The sequence below is a fragment of the Sceloporus occidentalis genome, unplaced genomic scaffold (assembly GCF_023333645.1).
Source record: "Sceloporus occidentalis isolate IW3139 unplaced genomic scaffold, rSceOcc1.0.p SCAF_2, whole genome shotgun sequence".
NCBI classification, from domain to species: Eukaryota; Metazoa; Chordata; class Lepidosauria; order Squamata; family Phrynosomatidae; genus Sceloporus; species Sceloporus occidentalis.
In genome coordinates, this window is record NW_028316982.1 from 107,662,527 (window position 1) to 107,683,343 (window position 20,817).

General features: G+C 39.9%; 1 protein-coding gene across 5 annotated transcripts in view; it reads left to right on the plus strand.

Moving 5' to 3' along the window:
* Nucleotides 1-20,817, plus strand: part of LOC149318843 (ankyrin-3-like) — a 287,610-nt gene that overhangs the window by 151,319 nt on the left and 115,474 nt on the right. For all 5 annotated transcript variants that reach the window (XM_089510546.1, XM_089510547.1, XM_089510548.1 and 2 more), the window contains 6 exons: nucleotides 1,088-1,186; nucleotides 3,206-3,403; nucleotides 5,607-5,705; nucleotides 6,612-6,710; nucleotides 12,216-12,413; nucleotides 17,883-17,981. In XM_089510546.1, coding sequence (XP_089366672.1) covers nucleotides 1,088-1,186; nucleotides 3,206-3,403; nucleotides 5,607-5,705; nucleotides 6,612-6,710; nucleotides 12,216-12,413; nucleotides 17,883-17,981 — 792 coding nt within the window. The remainder of the gene's footprint in view (nucleotides 1-1,087; nucleotides 1,187-3,205; nucleotides 3,404-5,606; nucleotides 5,706-6,611; nucleotides 6,711-12,215; nucleotides 12,414-17,882; nucleotides 17,982-20,817) is intronic.

Below are 20,817 nucleotides of genomic sequence, written 5' to 3' on the forward strand. Positions count from 1 at the left end.
ATTATATTACTAGAATTTACCGATCGGTAAGTGGTCATTTACTAAATTCCCATTTATTCATTGGCTCTGTTTCATTTGGGACTAGCAATTGAACTTTGTTTCTTAGGCCACATAACCCCTCCCTTCCCACACATTCTGAAGCAAGCTCTGTTGATGTTGCTAACAGATTGCAGCAGATGATCAGGACATATTGCCTGTGTCCAGCACAGTTATGCTAGAGTGCCTCTCTGCTCCCAAAGGCACTGTGTGAAAGGTGTTAAAAATGAAGCTGTTTTAGATGCAGTTGTGAGAAACTGAAAATAACTGAGCTTCAGAAAACACATCCACTCCACATCCACTAGCAGTTTTTATTGTAGTTTACTGCTGACTGTTCTTTGTCAAGCTGGATGCCTTTGTCAATCTGCTCTATACATTACAGGGACATTCAGCACACTATTGTGCTATGCATAATGTTTGCTTTTAAAGATGCATGTATTGCAAAGGATCAAGAAAGCTGTTTCCCATTTTCAAATCAAAGTTCTTGGTGTTTTTACTGTTTTCCTGGTGATGTAGCAGGTGAAGCTCTGCATTTTTAAAGCAAACTTATATATCATTATTGATTTATTTTGATCTGCCCAGCAGAGAGCTTGCCCGCTGACAGCAGATGTCAGCGTTGTTAGAGTACAATAGCTGAGAATCAAATTGAAGTAAAATGTGCATATCTGAATATATAAAGCTTGACATAATTACAAATGCCTGACCAACTCTGAATGGTCATTTAACACAATGTTGTGTTGGTACTCTGAATAGATCAGCATGTTAGATAATTTTCCTTGACAAACAAGAAAACACTCATGTACTGTCATAGTTAGAAAAATCAATACTGAAATAAATTACTTTCTAAGGACCAGAGTTAGAGGGCAAATATTGACTGGGTTCAGTGTTGTGTTCCCAGAAAGCTTTTTAAAAAATATTCATGCTGCAGTGGTTTCTGACTAAAATGAAAGCTTTTTGTTCTTGTTGCTGATATATTTTCTGTTCTTTTTAACATTTTGAGAGGAGGTGTTTAAGAGTACCTTAATATATCAACAATATTTTACTTTCAAAGAGGGGAGAGACAGCACTTCATATGGCTGCCAGAGCCGGCCAGTCAGAAGTTGTTCGATACTTAGTCCAGAATGGAGCTCAGGTAGAAGCTAAAGCCAAGGTAAGCTTCTTATTTCTCCATATGACAGATAATGCAAATAGCATGCTCCTGATATTTCAGAGCAAGAGAGAGTGCTACTGTTCAATCAAGGAGTGAGTGCAGGAAGATGTGCCTTCTAGACCAATCATTTGAATCAGTATTCATGAACTATTGCCTGATCTTCTGGGGTAGGATCGGTATACATGAACTATTGCCTGATCTTATGGAGATTTTAATGGGCCACATGGCCCTGTTCTGGTTGGGCTGTAACCGGATGTAACAAGGTCTAAATAGGGTACACCTCGAGAAGGAGTGGACTGGGGGCTGGAAACAAATATCAAGCAGAACTTCAAAAAGTTGCATTATGGACTGCAACTCTCAGAATCCCTTAGCTAGCATGACCAGTGACTATACTGGCTGGGGGGATTGTTAGAGTTGTTGGCCAAAAAAGTAACCTGTATCTAAAAGGCAGCCCCAGAATATATTTTGTTATCAGGTATCAAATAATAATAGTGTCAAAGTCAGTTTCTTCAGTATCATCTTGGAAGAGTAGGTGTTGCTCTGAAAGTCATAACAGCCCAAATAGTTAAACTAGCCTCATCCATGAACCCTGTATAAGCAGGAATTTTAAAAGGCATGTTTCCCTTTCACTGTGTAGTGTTCATGCCCGTCTTCTGTCTTTGCATGTATAGGGATGTGAGTTGCATTGGAGGGGAGATTGTGAGCTAAGGGTGAAGGAATTGAACCCTTGGTTCCAAAACAGAATCAGCAAGTTTGCCTTCAGGTTAGAGGCCCTCTCAGCAAAGTGATGGGCTTCCTTCTTGAGCCTACTCAGTTTACATGGCCATGGCAGTAGCCCTTTGGCTTGGATTCTTATTTTAATTTCTCACAGTTTCCCAGATGGGGACATTTAATGAGGACATTTAAATGGCAGCTCCAAACCATCTTGCCTAGGCAAACATCAGGGTAGTGGTGGACCATGCTCAGGTACTGACACCCTAGCAGCTACTTGTTACATGCTGGCATCACACCTACGAATTCATCTATTCAGGATGGCTTCAGGCAAAGCCTGGGAGTAATGAGTAATAATAAGGTTACCTGTAAGAAATTGTGGGATGGGGTGGTAATAGGAATGTATTTGGAATGGGAATGAGGGGAAGCAAAACTGCTATTTTAATGTAATGAATAATGATTTCTAGTTATTATTAGGAAAGATTATAGTACAAAAATATTATAATGGCAACAAGCTCTTTTTTTTAAAAAAAATCTACTTCAACTAGCAATGGGACTGAATTGTTTTTAAAAGCTAACATTCCAAGCTCTGCCCTCTGGATTACTCTCTGTGAGCCTTGAGCAGGAATTTGGGAGGTAGGCTTCCTAGAACGATCTGCTGATATAGAGGTCCAGATATAGATGTCCTCAGCCTTGGAATCAGTGCTGAAAGACTAGGTGGATAGTTCATAAATAATGAGCTGCCTTTGTTGCTCGACTGAGGCAGAAAAGTAGAATGCAGTTGCACTGGTAGTAATAATATATGTTGCATCTTACCTGTTACACTTGAGGCACCAAATCCTATCTGATCTTGGAAGCTAAGTAGGGTCAGCTCTGGTTGATTCTTAAATGAGAGACTGTCAATAAATACCAGATGCCTTAGGCTATATTTCAGAGGAAGGAACTGGCAAATCCATCCCTGAGTATTCCTTGCCAAAGAAAACCCTATGAAATTCATGGATCACCATAGGCTGAGAGACAACTTGAAAGAACACACACAGACACACACATCTTCTGTTAACCTAATGTACTCATATACATATATAATATACCACAGCACTGAATGATGTTTTGTAGAGGATAAGATTCAGTGAAAACTTGAGACAGGGTAATGTTTGAAACAGTAGAGAAGCAGTATATACATTGCTTTCTGCATAGTACTCCTGTACTATCTAGGCTCTCCCTACACACATGCCAGTTGGTCATAACAACCACCCTTTTAATAGTAATAATTAGCCATATTTGGTCCCTTTTCCCTTTCTCATTTAGGATGACCAAACACCACTGCATATTTCTGCACGATTGGGCAAAGCTGATATAGTTCAGCAGCTGTTACAGCAAGGAGCTTCTCCAAATGCCGCCACGACATCAGGATATACACCTTTACACCTTTCAGCACGCGAAGGACATGAAGATGTAGCATCAGTCCTTTTGGACCATGGAGCATCTTTATGTATCACTACTAAGGTGAGAGAACTTTAGGTGCAGCAGGTAGGCCGCGTGGAAAACCTTCTGAAAATAATTCTGGTATGGCCAGAAACAGTCCATCCTGGTAAATATAAATGGTTCCAAATGGAGCACTGAACTGTAGGATAACATTCTGTTGTGACAAACAATTGCTAAATAATGTCAATGCACCCATAATACATCATTGTCAAATAGATAAATGTTCAAATGATCAAATGTCTGTATTGGGATGAGGATAGTCCTCCAGATGTTGTTGAACAGCAAGTCCCAGCATTAATAGGCTGGCTAGTATACTGCTAAGAGTCAAGCTTCAACATCTGGAGGGCTGTATGATCCCCATCCCAATCTGTATCATATGACAAGTCAGTATAGCAATAGCAATAGCAGCTACATTTCTGCTTATCAATGCACTTAAGCATTCCCTAAGTAGCTTATGAAGTGTAAGCTAATTGCCCTCAACAAGCTGGGTACTCATTTTAGCAACTTATGGAAGGATGCCAGGCTGAGTCAACCCTGGAGCCTTGCCTGGGGTCAAACTCACAACCTTACAGCTGTGAATGGCTGTAATACCAGCATTTAACCACTGTGCCACCAGGGCTCCCCTTGTGTATGTGTAGTTCTGTGACAGTTCCAAAGTTTATACAGGCTTTCTACATTGCAAAGTGGCACAATTCTGGACCGTACCATTTATTTTATATATTTTATTTACTGGTATTTATCCCACCTTTCTCCCAAAACTGAATTCAATGTGGCTTTTAAAATGCTGGCAGGGGATGATGAATTTACATCCTATGTATAAATCCTCCACATAAAAAAAATCTTCCTTCATATAATACACCAGCACATCAAGAGGAATATGCTACTCCCCCACCCTTTTCCCTGATTTGTTAACTTGCTACATTAAGAGGTGTGCTGTAGGAACCAGAAATAGTACAAGCCGTAATTCTTCAGATACATAGATGTTTTCATAAGGAGGAGCAACCATGGCCTCTTGTAACAGAGATATGAGTGGATTCTAAGGATAATACTATCAGATTCTGAGCCGGCAAGCCTAGCCACAGTGTGCTGCTATGAAAAAAGAAAGATATTCTAGAACAGTGGTTCCCAAACATTGGTCCGCCAGATGTTTTGGACATCATCTCCCAGGATTCCTGACTGTTGGCTAAACTGACAAGGGCTTCTGTGAGCTGAAGTGCCAATACCTGGAGGACCCATGTTTGAAAATCACTGTCCAAGGGCATTAATTTTGTATTGCCTCAGGAGCTTGAGTAGGTTGAGAGACAATAAATAAATGCCGTGAGTGAGTGAGTGAGTGAGTGAGTGAGTGGGTGAGTGAGTGAGTGAGTGAAGCATTGTGAAATGTCAGACAACTCTCAGACTAAGGTATAACTACCCTGGCCTGAGATCAGACACTGGAAAGATTACTGCTAATGCGTTAACCTTAATTTTAATTTTAAAATTTTAAAATTAAAATTAAATTAAAATTAAAAATTAAATTTTTTATTAATGCTAAAAGCTGAAGGGATTTTTTTAAAAATTGTTTAATTCACTAATACATTCATTAAATTGTTAAAGTAATAAAATTCATTTAATATTACAAAAAAAGAACAGTAAAAAATTCAAATAACATTGAGAAATAATACTGAAAAATAATGCTTTTGATATCTAACAATTAAAACAGGTATAATTCTGCTGCTGAGGGGGGAAAGCCATGCATTATCCACAGCACTGATATTTAATTTCTCAACAGTTCTAAGATATTTCATTTGTTGAAAACTCTGGCTTCACCTGTTTTGCCAAATGTAGTTTTAAACACTCAAGAATTTCTTCAAGATGAAAAGGTTTATTTTAGCATGAGTTTTCATGTTTTGGAAACCACTGTCAAGCATTTGAGGAATGGATTATAATCCATAAATGCTAAATACCATCATGCTGAAATAAATCACTTACTTTTAAACATGGTTACCTCTTTGAAATAAAGATATTTTTTGTTATGTTATGCTATTTTGATATGCAATGGGTTAGGATTAGGAACTCCCTTTTTGTAAAAGCTGTCAATTTCAAGGAACAGAATTCTGTGCCCACTGTCATGCTCTGCATTTACACAGCCGTGCCATAGCTTTTATAACATTGATTGTGGCTGAGATCCTTTTAAAAATATTGATGTTAAAGAGAAGAACTAATGAAAATTACTCTCTTGCAGAAAGGGTTTACTCCTCTACACGTGGCAGCCAAGTATGGCAAAATTGAAGTAGCCAACCTCCTGCTTCAGAAGAATGCATCTCCAGATGCTGCTGGAAAGGTAAAATGGACAAAAGCCACTTCTTGCTTCTACAGAATGTGTCAAGCCTGGAGCATTCCATTATGAGTCCAATGACAAATACCAGCAGTAGCAGCAGATATCTCTTGTATATTTATATGCTTTTTTACACAAATCTTCAGGCTTTTATTAAGTCTGTCCTGGATTTCCCCTAAACAACTGTGGTGGGATCTTGACGTATTGTGCACCTTCAGAATCCACCCATTTTATTATACAACCTGTTTTGACTTAGCATGACCCATTTGTTCTCAGACACTACACTGTAGGGGATTTACTAGGACACAGAAAATAAATTACATGAAATTAGCTTTTTACTGAATCAGACTTAAACTAACATTCTATACAACCTTTCCTGAACTGTACATCTTTAGAACATTTTTGTGGTGGATAGAACTGGTGGGACAGAGTTAATTCCATGATTGATTGATTGATTGATTGTCTGCTTTACAGTTATTTCTTGCACACTGAAACCATCAAGAAGGCTACTACTTCTATCCAGTGTGATAGATCTGTTCTAAATGTACAGGGAGGTTTTGATGTAGGAAAGCATGTAAATATAGAAGTCTCACCCCATCAGCATCCTAATGTTATTAAAATCCAGGAGGGGCAATAAGTTATTTGAGTCTTAAGAAAAACATGAAAAATACTTTATTTGTTTGGACAGTTTGGGATGATGATAGTGATTATTACTGCATCTTATGTGGGAGAATATTTGCCTGCAAGTTAAAAAGAGTTTTGTGTTGTACGGTGTTGTGGTTGTTGTTTTACCATTTCAAATCCTTAGTTAATATCACAGTAATCTCACCAAATCTAGTTTAACCTACTTTTCCAATCTTTTATGTAAAGTGGTTTTCTAACAATGCCTGTTTGTTTTGCATGTGTTTTTAGAGTGGTTTAACTCCACTGCATGTTGCGGCACATTATGATAATCAGAAAGTGGCACTTCTGCTCTTGGACCAGGGAGCCTCACCTCACGCCTCTGCAAAGGTATCAGTGCTCGCTCTGCAAGAATAAAAGGCCAGCCAGTTTACCTTCATACAACCATTCCACAGCCCCCATTCCTTCTTTTTGACACATCCTCTGTTATCCTATTCATTCTGTTGAGGAACATTTTACACACACCTAGAGAATGTTGGAAAAGCTGTTAGGGAAAAGATGTGATGTGGCAGTGGCTTTGATAAAAACATTATTCTACAAAGATCATGGTCCTAACAAGGTGAAAGCAGAAACCTTCTTGTAAGGTGAACAAATTGGATATCCCCATAATGTATTTTGTTACCTCTATGTTTAAAATTTGTAATTTTCCATGTAGCCCAATAAAGTCAGCTCACAGTACAGGTGAAACTCCAAAAACATATTAACCGTTTACCTAAAAATGTTGAAGATGCCTGATTTCATCCATGAAGGTAGTTTTTTTATAAGTGCAGGCTGTGCCAATTCTGTGTGCACTTACTAAGGTCAGTTTTTCATCTGGTGGGCCTTCTTTCTAAACATGAACCTCTCTATTCGTAGCTCACCTGGTTTTTGTATAACGCACACTACAAAACATTCATTGTCATCTCACAGTGTCCTAACGGTAATGCTTTGAGTACCAGAAAGACATTGTCGAAAAGACATGCATAGACAGACACATGCAGAGAGAAAATTAAATTCAAAGAGAGAGAGAATTAATTTAAATATATAAATCCAGCTGCTAATCCCAGTTAGATTAGACCAGTTCTGTTGGTTGAATAGCTCTATACTAGATGGGAGTGTCAGTGTTGCATAGTGGTTTGAGTGCTGGAATAGGACTCCATGAGTCTATATTCAAATCCCTTCTCAGCCATGGAAACCCACTGGGTGACGCTGGGCAAGTCACACCCTCTCAGCTTCAGAGGAAGGTAATAGCAAATCGCTCTGAGTAAATTTTGCCAAGAAACCTCAGTGATAAGTTTGTCTCAGGGTCACCATAAATTGAAAACTACTTAAAGACATACAACAATGTCTAGATAAACCAAAAAGTAGTAGCAGATGACAGTAGTATGAAATGAGACTGCCACATTCAGATGAAGGCAAGAACTTGATGAAATTAGTATGTTTGAGAACACTCCTAGAGATTAGGAGTAATCACTCATCTTGGGGAGAACATTGCACTGACCTGTGTAATGCATCAGGGGGGATTCTAGGGGATGCCTTTACATTTTTATAGGAGCTCAGATAAATATACCTTTTTGTATCTCCATTGATTAAAAGAAAACCTCATATTAACATGGTTAGAAGTCCCAGGCACAAGAGGCCAAGATAATATTAGTCCATTCTGTTGCTATTATATAATTTTAGTGATATATAGGAATGACAGGGAAAGAGGATAAGTGAATGCCACGAAGAACTTAAATCTGAGGCCTCATTCCTCACCTCTTCTGCTGATGGGTACTAGCTTTATATTTGAGGGCGAAATGTCACCTCAACAGGGTGCATTTCTGTGTACTTTTTCTTTCTAATCCATTTACAAGGAACATGGAAGTTAAGCAGGAAAAAGTCCAGGTAAGATCCTTGCATGATTGTTTGATCCAGCATCTATGTGGCATCATAAGTGTTTGTGAATTGCCTAGATTTCGAACAATTAAAATACTCTCAGTACATTCCTTTTCAGGGTACACCAGGCAACATTCAATAAAGAGTTTCTGTTCATGGAAAATCAACAGTTTTTAAAAGCCAGTGTGGTGTAATGGTTTGAGCGTTGGACTAGGACACTGGAAGACCAGGGTTCAAATCCTGGCTTGATCATGGAAATCCACTAGGTGACTTTGGGCAAGTCACATGTTCTCAACCTCTGAGAATGGCAATGGCAAACCCCCTCTGAAGAAACTTGCCCCAAAAAAACCCCTATGATAGGTTCACCTTAGGGTCACCATATGTTGGGTAAGACTTGAAGGCACACAGCAAGAAACTTGCATTTCAGAGTACACCAGGCAATATGCCATAAAGAGTTTCAGTACATGGAGGATCCATAGTTTTTAAAAGATAAGATTCCAGAAAGTAATTATTGGACCCAGAAGAGAAACACTTCTTGCCTCCAGCTTCATGTTTATCTTTTTATATTATGAGTGCAATTCTATGTGTGCTTGTGTGGAAGAGTCCAATGGTCCTTGTTCCTCTAAGATTTCACTGAAAATACAGGTGACACAATTTTAATTTTAAAAAATACAACATGGTCTTTTACAAAAACGACTACACTGTTGTTGTAAGTAAGAATTTCTGTGGCAGTTTATTACCACAAGACTGGAAAGAGACTTAAGGACTGATCACTTATTCATCTGATGGAAAAGATGAGGACCAGTTTCATATTTTATGATTGTGGCCCTAGTGCTATGCTAAGATCCCTCCAACCTCACTGCCCCCTACCCATTCTGATTGGTATGGGGCAAAGCAAATAGTATCTGAATGAAATGCAGGGTTAAAAAATGTTGTTATTGTTGTTACACCTAAAATATGTTCAGATACCATGATAACAAGCATGGTTAATATTCTTCATTCCAATAGCAGAGCTCTCCAATTTCAGATATATATTTTAAGACTTTGTCAAAAGGACTTTAAAAAATGAACAAAGAATTCCCTTTGGATTGCCTTCCAGTGGATTATTAAATGCATAGTTGTCAGATCCTTTTGCATGAACAGAGAAGAAAGATCATGGCGGGAAATCTTAGAATAAGCTGTAGGTCACTTGCTATGTATTGGGAAGAAAAGGCAAATCAGATTCATATGAAGAGCTTGAAGCATAAGCAGGATCTCGTTTTGTGGGCAATACGCCTTCACTCTGCCTCTGGAGATAAACTGGGCAGACTTCCAAAGCTTTAGCATTGCAGTGCAATGATACGAAATAACGCAACAACTTAAGTACACTCTTTATGTAGGGGACAGGGCACTGACCTATTTTAATTTTGAAAGAAATGAAGCTGTTGCAAAGCATCCTTCCTTTTCCTAGGGGCAGGGGCTACTCTTATGCCTGGAGCCAGTGGTTGTCCGTAACAAACCAACAAGCAAAAAAGATGAAATTACAGGCTTGAAAGAGAACCAGAAATTATAGATTGGGTCACTTGATTCACTCGTCTCTAACCAAATTGGTTAGCAGCTGCCACTTTGGCTTTTTGGTGCCTGCCAGGAGGCTTTCTAAAACAAGGCATGTTTCAGTATGCAAGACGCAGAAGTGAACCAAACTGAGCATCAGTACCAGAATTAATGAGAGCCTTCCCCACTGCCTTGGGCTGTATATTGTGCAGTCAGCTAAAAGATTATATGGTGATGGCAGATGATTTCCTACTCCCATTAGACATTTGGTCTGATAAATAAAGGTACTATTTCTCAGACTCAAATGATCTCCTTCAGCAGGCTTTTTTCTTTCTTTATTGTTCTCTCTCACTCTCTTCCTTTCTGCTTGAACCATTAGAACAGTATTCCATCTCAGTAAGCCATCAAGCTAATAGCTGCACACCAGTCTCTTCATGTACCTGAGAGCTATAAACACATACCAAGCTTATGCTGTAATAAGCTTATGCCCTAATAAATTTGTTGGCTTTTAAGGTGCTACAGTGTTCTTTATTGTTTTCAAAATGCACATCTGTTCACCGCCGGCTATCTTCTCTTCCCATCTATTCCTTGTTATTCATTTAAATGTATTCCTTCCAAATGCCCTCACTTATTCTTTTTGTCACTGTAACCAGTTTCTAAAACTAGAAGGGTGAGGCAGGATGTAACTTATTTCAAACAAAATGTAATCAATGGGGAATCCAGGAGTCAAGCCTCATGAGAGAATTAGGGCTCTCTGAGAAATCAACATTCACAGGTCCTTTTTTCCCCCTCTTCACAAACATTATACCTTCCCTTCTAGGTCCATTTCAATTAAATTAACCTTTATCAAGGCTTCAGACTTTGCAAAGATAACAAGAGGTTCTCATTTTTCAGGTTTTGGTGGCTCTCCAGTAGGCTGGCAATATCAATAGACAGAGTAAGGCAGCCACCAGCTGGCACATGGGGAAGGATAGGAAGTGGCAGAAGAAAGATGTAAGGGCTGGTATATGTATCACACAGCCAGCCTTCATTCTCCTCACCTACCTTTGGCCCTCGAGTGCAGTGGAAGCAGTATTGGAGTAAAAGTCAGCTACCATTCTGATTGGTTTCTGTACGTGGAATGGCAAGGGAGATAATATTTTGTCTTTCTGTTCAGGCAGCATGACATCTTAGGCCAGCCTCGCTATCCAGGATATGGCCTATACAACATAAGACCCTACCCTTCATCTCAGTACACCTGTTCAACTATTGTACAGGAGAATGAAGTGTGAGATTCCAGCATGTTGCTGAGAGATAATCTTGGAGGATCTCTGACCCTTTATTCAAGATTTCTGCTTGAACTTTTGTTAACATCACCATGTGTCATTAACCTCCTAACGTATATCTAGTCCTGTATCCTGAGAGCCACATTGCTGATACTATTATAGTTTTTGCTGCCTCAGTATTTTCAATAGATCAGATTTCTACCTTCACATTCTTCACTAGGGAAGATGGGTATAAAGAGGAGGGGACTAGGAGAACAGGAAAATCCCTGTTCTATCCTAATGGATTTTTGTCCTTGAGTTTTCCTTCCTAAACTTTCTTGAGCTGTCTAGAATTTTAACAAAAACCAACAATCTGTTTTAAATGACAAGCAAACAAAAATGCACCTAAGTATTTTGTGGAATTCAGTGAAGTGAAGTATTCCCATATCTAAGCGATAAAAATAATTTTTAACTTTTATTGATATATTTTTACAAGAGTATTCAAATGAAATATCAAAAAAAAAAAAAAAAGAATAATGCTTTTTCTATGACAGAGGTTCTCGGCCTGTGGGTCGCGACTCCTTTCGGGGTCAAACAACCCTTTCACAGAGGTTGCCTAACACTATCGGAAAACACATATTTCTGATTCTTAGGAACCAAGACAAAAATAATTTTATGGTTGGGGGGGTCGCCACAACATGAGGAACTGTATTAAAGGGTTGCAACATTAGGAAGGTTGAGAACCACTGCCCTATGACTACCCAGTGTTTGTGAGCAAAGGAACCCTTGAAAATATGGATAATGAAAATATGAAGAATATTTACAAGCGTACTTTTCTTTGTTAAGAAAGGATATCTCAACACACTGAAATATCCCATTGGGGGAAAATGTTAAAACACCATAAGTTTCTTAGTCCCTGAGCAAAAGCAAAAACACTTAACACTCATTTAAACAGCATGTATTTTGCACAATTTTTTAATTTTTTTACAAAAAAGATCCCCAGTGGTGAAAAGTATTTTTTTTAAAAAAAATATGCAAAATTGTTGTCACTTCATGAAGTACATTTATATATATATTGTACTTTCCTGATGGACACGCATATGAAATTGAGATTTGTAAATCAGTCAGGCTATTTGAAAGAAAGTCAGTATTCCTAATCGGTCTTGTATAAGCTGATAACCAAACATCTTTTGGTTGACAGAATGGCTACACGCCACTGCACATAGCTGCCAAGAAGAACCAGATGGATATTGCAACTACATTGTTGGAGTATGGTGCTGATGCGAATGCTGTGACCAGACAAGGCATTGCTCCAGTGCATCTTGCCTCACAGGAGGGCCATGTGGACATGGTGTCTTTACTTCTCACAAGGAATGCCAATGTGAATTTGAGCAACAAGGTAAGTGTGCTTTCTTCTGTTTGCTTAAAGGCCTATGTTCACCTCTCTGAAATGGAGTAAAACCTTTGTGTAAGTGAGGTGACAAAACAAGGCCTGCTCCACTATGATGTACCAATTGCTTCTGTACTTTAAACACAATGCCTTCTCATAGTCAGGCTTTCTGTTTCCAAATCATGCAGAAAGAACTGAAGATCCATGTGTCAGTCCCATTGCCAGCCCTGTGTTTATGGGGAAGATTTGCAAATGGACTGTAATGGCATTCAGATGAAAATGATCGCAGAGCTCCCTGTGGTTGGGAATCCTAAGAAGACGGTTCTACATTCATGTGAAGCTTTGCAACCATGTTCAGCCTAAAGTAGTTACTGCTCCTTTGGTCTTCTCTATCTACACATAACAGCCAGTGTGGTGTAGTGGTTCGAGCACAGGACTAGGACTAGGGTTCAAATCCTGGTTCCACCATGAAAACCAACTGGGTGGACTTAGGCAAGTCACACTCTCTCAGCTTCAGAACAGGACAGTGGCAGCCCCCCTGAACAAACATTGCCAAGAAAACCTATGATAGGTTTGCCTTAGGGACATCAGAAATCAGAAATGACTTGAAGGTACACAACAACAGTCTACACAGAAAGGTCATAAGTGGAGGAGATAAGGCTACAATATGTGTGCCTGACTGACAGTTTTTCGTCACAACAATTGTCTCTGCATACCAAGTAACCTCTATAATACATGACTGCCTGGGGTAGCTGAGAACTTGTTACCTGGCCAGCAGTACAATTGCAGTACAGTTAGCCAGACTGAGGTTGTTAGTGTTTCAAACTAGTTACACTGCTTCCTGGTTCCTAAAGAAAAAAGAACACCTATGTAGGCTGGAGGTGGTAGTGTCAGGATTAAGCAGGTCATAGGTTTGCAGACATCCCGCTATAGATGGGTTGTAGAATTTGGTAAGCAGGCAGTAAAGTGGGGCACATAGGGTAAGTCTTTCAGAAACTCTTCTTTCCTTCATATTTGGTTTTAATTGCACATAAACTACTCTGGGAACTTTATTTATGTATTTATGTTTTAATGTGGTAGAAGGACAAGTTAAAATTCTTGAAATACATTAGGTCCAGCATCAAAACTGGAGACAACAAAGTATAGGACAGAGAATGCGGCAAGATTATTGTAGTCAAGGGCAACTGAGCTGGAATGTTGCTCCAACATTCGGACTGCAACTGGTATTGTGGGAAGCAGGCAGCAGGCTGTATTGCACAAACAGATACATGTAAGAGGCTTCATTCTGACTCCCTTCCCAAGTAATAAAATGCAAGATTGAAGGGATAGGGGGAATGCTACATCAGTCACTATGGGAATGGGAACCTCTACTCCCACTGTACTCTAATGGGCACTTCTGCTTTCACTTCAATATTAACAGCATGGAAGCAGCAGCACTAAAGCTGGGTGTTGGACTATGTCTCTGGAGACCAGGATTTGAATCCCTGCTTGGCCATGGAAACCCACTGGGTGACCTTGGTCAAGTCACACACACTCAGCCTCAGAAAAACCTGTGACGGGTTCACCTTAGTGTCACCATAAGTCAGAATCAATTTGAAGGCACAAAGCAACAGTAACAAGGAGTAACACTAGCTGCTCTGGAGCCATTGATGGGGGGGAGGAAACTTAAATCTCTATTTCTCATTAGATAGTCAGCTACTTTGGAGCTGCTGGCTGGGGAGGAAGATCAGCACCAGGGACACATGAGGAAGTACACAAATGGAGGCAGCAAATTGTGCACCCCTAGTGTAAAGTCTACAGAAAGTTGAAGTAGAAATGTGAGGATAGATTTGAGATGGACATCTTCAATAGCCCAGAGGGTGGCAAACTATTGAACCTCATCACACCACGGGCTCCAGGCAGGGACGAGAATGGAATGGAAGGAGCCAGGAATGAGTGGGGGATGCATTTTACTGCACGCAAGGTCCCTCACTCGTTCTATTCCGTTCCCCATCCGTTCCCCATCCATTCCACATTGCCAATGATACAAATCTTTTTTTAAAAAAAATCGAGAAGATACTTGGTAACAATTATCCAAGGTTAACTGGGGTTTTAGGCAGCCCCTCCCATAAACTTAATTGGGTGCATTTGGGTTGCATGTGAACAACGGAGATTCAACCTGGATTCATACTGGATTATGTTCACCATCTGAACAACCCCTTTGTCTGTCAAAAGAGTTTTCCAGCTTCTCAAGGTTTATTATGTTTCAAGACTCCTCCTCTGTTACATAAGGGTGAGGTCTGTCTCCTTCTGGACCATGGCAGAGGTCCCATAAGAATTTGCGCTGATTGTTTGCTCCTGCATCCATGTTTTCTGATCATGGTTGGTCAGAAAAGGAAAGAAGGTGATAGAGTGCATAGCTCAGTCCTCTGAAGAAAAGGAGGGATATCAGAGTGAATTTCTATGATTCATAATTCAGTGGGCAAGTTGTTTGATTTGTGCAAGAAGTGAATTGTCAGCAAGCCAGTTCCTTATCACCTGTTCTCAGTTCAGGCACCTGCTTTGATTTCCCAGTGGTCTGTGAGCAGCATGCAGGAGTGGAAACTCCCTTGCAGTATTTTCTTTTTAACATCCCATTTGTACACCTGCTGACTGGGCTTAGGATCATGGAATCTTGGGTGCAGTACAGACTGCGCAAAAGCGCCATGCTGATGCCAATATTAGAGTTAGGGACCATGCGGCAACCACATGGTCCCTAACCCTAATATGTGCTGGCAGTGCAGTAATGGTGGTGTCCCTGTGTATACGGGTGCCACCATTATGATGTAACATACGCATAGCATCCGCATGTCATGCCACGGCACTTATGTCTTGTGACATAACTATGGCGGTGCAAAAAGAACCCATTTTCTCTAGGTTCTTTTTACTCTGGAGTGATGGCGAGCAGTTTGGGGGCTGTGCCGTCCCTCTGGAGTAAAAACATGCGCCGGCAGGCCGAGTATGAAAAGATCACAAGGGCCATCCAATCCACCACCACCCCGCCATGCAGGAACTCTCAATCAAAGCATTCCCAACAGATGGCCATCCAACATCTGTTTAAAGACCCCCAACAAAGGAGACTCCACCGCACTCCGAGGGAGTGTGTTCCACTGTTGAACGGCTCAATTAGTGCTCAATTCTTTCCTGAGGACATCTTCAACCCAGCCCAAGTACTGAACACAGGACTCCTCTTAGGAAAGCTCCCCAGGTCATCAGGCACTGAATGTTTCTGAAAATCTATTTGTGTCAAAATATGTATGCTGCATTAATCATCCCTCCTGCCCCTGAGAAAGGCTATCACTGTTTTTGTATCCCATGGGCCAAATCACAGCATTATTTTGAAAATAAAGGAGATCAGCAGTGTAGCATTATTAGATACACATATATACAATCACTCCTTCTGTAAAGCTAGTTAATTCATTTCTGTCACATCTTATCATGTCCAAGACCAAAATGATACAAGTGAACAAAGTAAAAGGCAGTGGGAGAAAATGTCCTGGCTGGTGTTGGAAGGATATATTTTAAAAAGGAAATTACTGCTTTGGCCACAGCTACTCATTTCAAGTACATTCTCTCTGCACTGTAGGAGCAGGTAAACAGTAATTAAGGCAAGCAGTATGTGAAATGGCATTGTAAAAAAACCCTCCACCCAGTCCTAAACTGATTCCTCATTCCCAGGGCAAGAACTTCCATTAACAAGAATGAAACAGTTCCCTAAGGTAGCATATCCTTGGGTGGCAGCAACAAGATGGTGGAGGAGAGTACTCCATGTTACATTGCTAACCCTGCACCCCTAAGCTGACCTGCTGCCTTCAGGTATGGTAGAGAAGTGCTTTTCCATGGCCAGTGCAGAAGAAATGTTCAGCTGCCAATGTAGTCTGATTCTGTACATGAAAATTAAGTGGCGTGCCATCCTATTCTTGACCTTAGGCAGTAAAATATCTTGTTTGTTTCAAATGGCTGGAATAATGGGAAATGAGATGAGAATCTAGAAAATTCCCATCTGTTTTCCCAGCCACAAATTCTCAGAGGATTTCACAGGTCTTGTGCTAGTAATAATTAATTCCTTAATTATGAGATCCCAGAAGGAGTTGGTCTGCTTCTGTTGGAAGCAGGGTATTGAAGCAGATGGATCTTTGGCTGAATATGGAAAAGCAACCTTTAACTGTGAAAATAATAAGCAAATTATTTGGGGAAGACATTAGTACAGAAACAAACTGAGTTCATGTTAATCTCCATCTTCCCTCTTTATTGTGTTTCATGCACACACCGACCTTAATATTTTCTGTGTTCCATTGTTGTTCCAGCTAGTCAGCATTCTTGGTCAGATTATTCCCATGCTGGCTGACTCCCTTTTAAAGGCTTCTGAATAATTATAGATATACATAATTTTGCCCTTTTTCTGTGTGCTATATATATTGAAAAGTTAGACCAGAGAAAGCTAGTTAAAAGAGGAGATGAATGTTTGGATGTTGTGACAGCAGTTTTGAAATGTTTGTACACATGCATGTGTATATATTTTTGTAAATGTGTGCCTTAAGATGTGCAAATTTCAAATCAAAATAGAAAAGCCCTGCTTTTAACCATTCTAAAATGGATATTTTCCAAGTGTGCATTTCTAACCAGGCTGAATTGGCAGCAAGCCTGGACCAGCAAACCGTGTAAGGTGGGAGTCACCTGAACTCTGTTCAGTTTAATGAGAACTATTTGGATCTGTGGGAAAAAGCTTCATCAACAAATTGACTTAAGTGCTTAAGCCTGCCTCTTAAATCATCTGTCACTTACTGCAATGTCATCTATCCTGTTAGCAAAACTGTTTTAAAAAAAGGCTTAGGGTGAAAAAGAGTGGAGGAAAAAAACCAAGCATTAGAGCAAAATAGCAACAAGCATTGCAAATTTATTCAGAGGCAGATTTGCATGATAATGTTTGTAAAACACTTTGAAGTAATCAAAACTTATAGAGGAGTGTGTGGCTTTTGGACTGTATCTCCTATGATCCCTAAGCAGAATAGCTAATGGTGGGAGCTGATGGGAATTACAATCCAGTAATGTATGGCCTACAGTGCATAGATGATACGTGCTGGTATTACTCTGGAATGAATGCTGATGTAGCATCCACCCACCCCAAAAAAACCTCTAACAAACTGTTCACCAGAAATCTTGAATTATTAAGGCTGATCAAGAAAGGTGACATAATGCACTGTAACATCACACAAAAATAATATTCCTTTTAAGAAACATGGCAGCTGGGATTGCCACCACACCATCTGCTTGTTGATTAGTGTTACATGTCATTGGACATGCTTAAGGAGTGTTGACAAAGCACAGGACTGTATTCTACTGGACCCTCATTAAGTTCAGGAAGGCAGCACAACCTTTGCTGTGCATTATAATGTGCACCTAGCACACTGGAATTCAACTTTTTTTGCAAGGAATTAATTTTCTGCCTCTGTCTTACAGAGTGGGCTGACTCCACTCCACCTGGCTGCCCAAGAAGACCGCGTCAAGGTGGCTGAGGTCCTTGTCAACCAAGGTGCTGTCGTGGATGCGCACACTAAGGTACGTGTTCTTGGACTGTCATTTTAAAGTCTCCCTAGAAGAGAAGGCAATTAATTTGAACAAAGGTTTCAGTAGCTTGGTCTTTTAGCCTTATGGCTTTCCCAGATCTATATACAAAGCTGTGGTGCGAAGACCACTAGAAACAGCATTTCCAGTGAACAACTAAAAACAGGCAGGAAGGACATTCCGTTCATCCCATGCAGGTGTTGTTAAACTGACAGCAGCAGATATGCAGAGAGATAAAGAGAGAGAGAATTAATCTTAGCTGCTCCCTTGCTGTTCCCATCTCCTCTAAGCATGGGAGGTGACTTTCTAAAGTCGAAGGCCTCCCTGTAGAAGTGTGCCCATCCTAATGTAGGGCCCTCCATGCATAGGGGGCAAAGGAAACAGACCATCGTTCTCACACTCTTTGTACATTTACTATGTTCAGTGTGAGATTGTCTGAATAGGGCTTATGTATAGAGCCAGCATGGTAAAGTGGTTTGACTATGACTCTGAAGACCAGGGTTTAATTCCCACCTTGGCCACAGAAACCCACAGAATGAACTTGGGTGAGACACATCCTCAGCCCCAGAAAACCCTGTGGTTGGTTCACATTAGAGTCATAAGTTGGAAATGACTTCAAGGCACACAACAACAACAAAGATAAAAAAATATGGTGTTTCTTTTGCAGAAAATGCTGTTGTTAGAGACTTGTTCTGCCCAAAATTCACATGAGGGTTTTTTATTTGTGTATTTTTGTTTGTTTGTTTTTTGCCATTTTCAACATAGAAAATGCTGTTTGCTGCACCAAAAAAGCCATGTGCAAATTTTAAAGAGGATAAATCCTGAACTGCGAACAGACTCATCAGTCCAGGATTCTTTTTTCAAGGGCTTCCTAACACTAACAAAACATATTTTTGATCATTCTTCAAATATTTTTGAATATTCTTTCATTCTTTCTATTGTGGCTGCCCAAAATATTGGTGTCACCTGAGGATTTCATTTTCCCAAGCAAACCTGGAATGGGTTGCTGATACATGACATCAGGTGAGACACAGATTTCCGACTTCACTGCTGATCTGTTGCTATATATATATAACAAGGAAACAGCCATGGATCACTGGCCAAATTGGCCACTGGAGCATAGCAGTATGTGTGTGATCTTGCAGGCCTGCTGCTTAGAGAAGGACCAGGGATCTGTTCCTGACATTTTAGCAGACAACACTGCCAGGCCTGGCTTGCCTGATGCTATAATTAAAGTTCTGTCAGCCTCTTGACTATGGCAGTGAGGAAAAAGCAAGCTACAGTAATAATTACCTGCCCTTGTCCTCTTATCAAAGGTTAGGCAGCAGATTATTGACTCATAAAGCTCAGTGACACTGCTATTAGCCCAAAGAAACAAAACCCATAGATGGGAAACGACGGAAGAGAGAGAAAGAGACAGACTGAGAGAAAGCAAAACAGGGAGAGGGAGAACAAGAGAGTGATAATAAATAGTATAACTATTCCTGTTACCTTCACATTTGACCATAAATAAGCTGGCATGTTCCATTTTGGGGAACTGGTGTTCTCTCAACTTGTTCCTCCCCTATTCTAGAGCTGAAACTTTCATTGGTTTAACAGTGTAGAAGACATTGTTGCTCTGAAGAGATAGACAGTATGAACTACAGGAAAATTAAAACTTCTTTGGGTTTTTAAATTTAATTTATTTATTTTTTGTGGGGGACATATTGAGCAGATAATGGGATATATGTTTTTCATTAATCCATTTAGGGTTCTCTTTAATTACTTAAAGTGTTGTGGGGAAATCATGGATTATGAAACAAGCTCTGTACTGTAATTGTAATTTTAAAAAATTAAAACTGTGCCAAAGAATGCTTTAGTTCTAATTTTTTGTTTTAATTATCTGAAATCAGAAGTGCTCAAAGCTTAATTGGGAGCTTAAGGAAGACCCTGTGTGCTCATTTAACTTTTCATATTTGGGCATCTGTATCTGAAAACTACTGCTAAATCTGCGTAAGGATCAGGTTTGAAGGACAAGAGACACAACATTTCAAGCTGTTTGGATGATATAATACCTTTTCAAAGAAGAGGACATTGCTGCAATGTCTGCAGCTATTTTTATTGCATACTTGTATTTATTTTTCCACAGACTTTTGGAACTATTTGCTGAGGGTAGTGTGTGACTAAAACTATGTACATTTAAAACCTTTTGCTGAAGTCACATCTGTACTGTCAATATAATTCTTGTGCTGAGAAGACTTTGCCCAAAAACTACAGTCAGTGCTCAGGGTGGGGTGGGTGGAAATGAGCTGCAGCTACTTCGTACCTTCAATACATTCTAAACCTATAAATATTAATATATTAGTAGAAGCTGTCCCCTTTTACAAAGTTGTATGTGTGTCTGTTTGCATGTACAGTCGGTCCTTCTTATACACTGATTTTTTATACACGGATTCAAGCATCCATGGTTTGAAAATATTTTTAAAAAAGTATAATTTTCAAATATCAAACCTTGATTTTGCATTTTTTATAAGGGACACCATTTTGCTATGTCATCATATTTAATGGGACTTGAGCATCCACAGATTTTGTTAATCACGGGGGATCTTGGAACCAAACCCCAGCGTATAACAAGGATCCACTGTATTTTCAAGTCACCTGTTGATGTATGTAGAAAACCAGTTTCATAGGGGTTTCTTAGGCAAGAAATACTCAGAAGTGATTTTGACATTTCCCACCTCTGAAATCCACTTATTGTACCTGGCATTCATTGGCACTCTACTATCCAGGTACTAACTAGGGCTGACCCTCCTTAACTTCCACAGTCAGTTGGGATTTGGTGCCTTCGGGG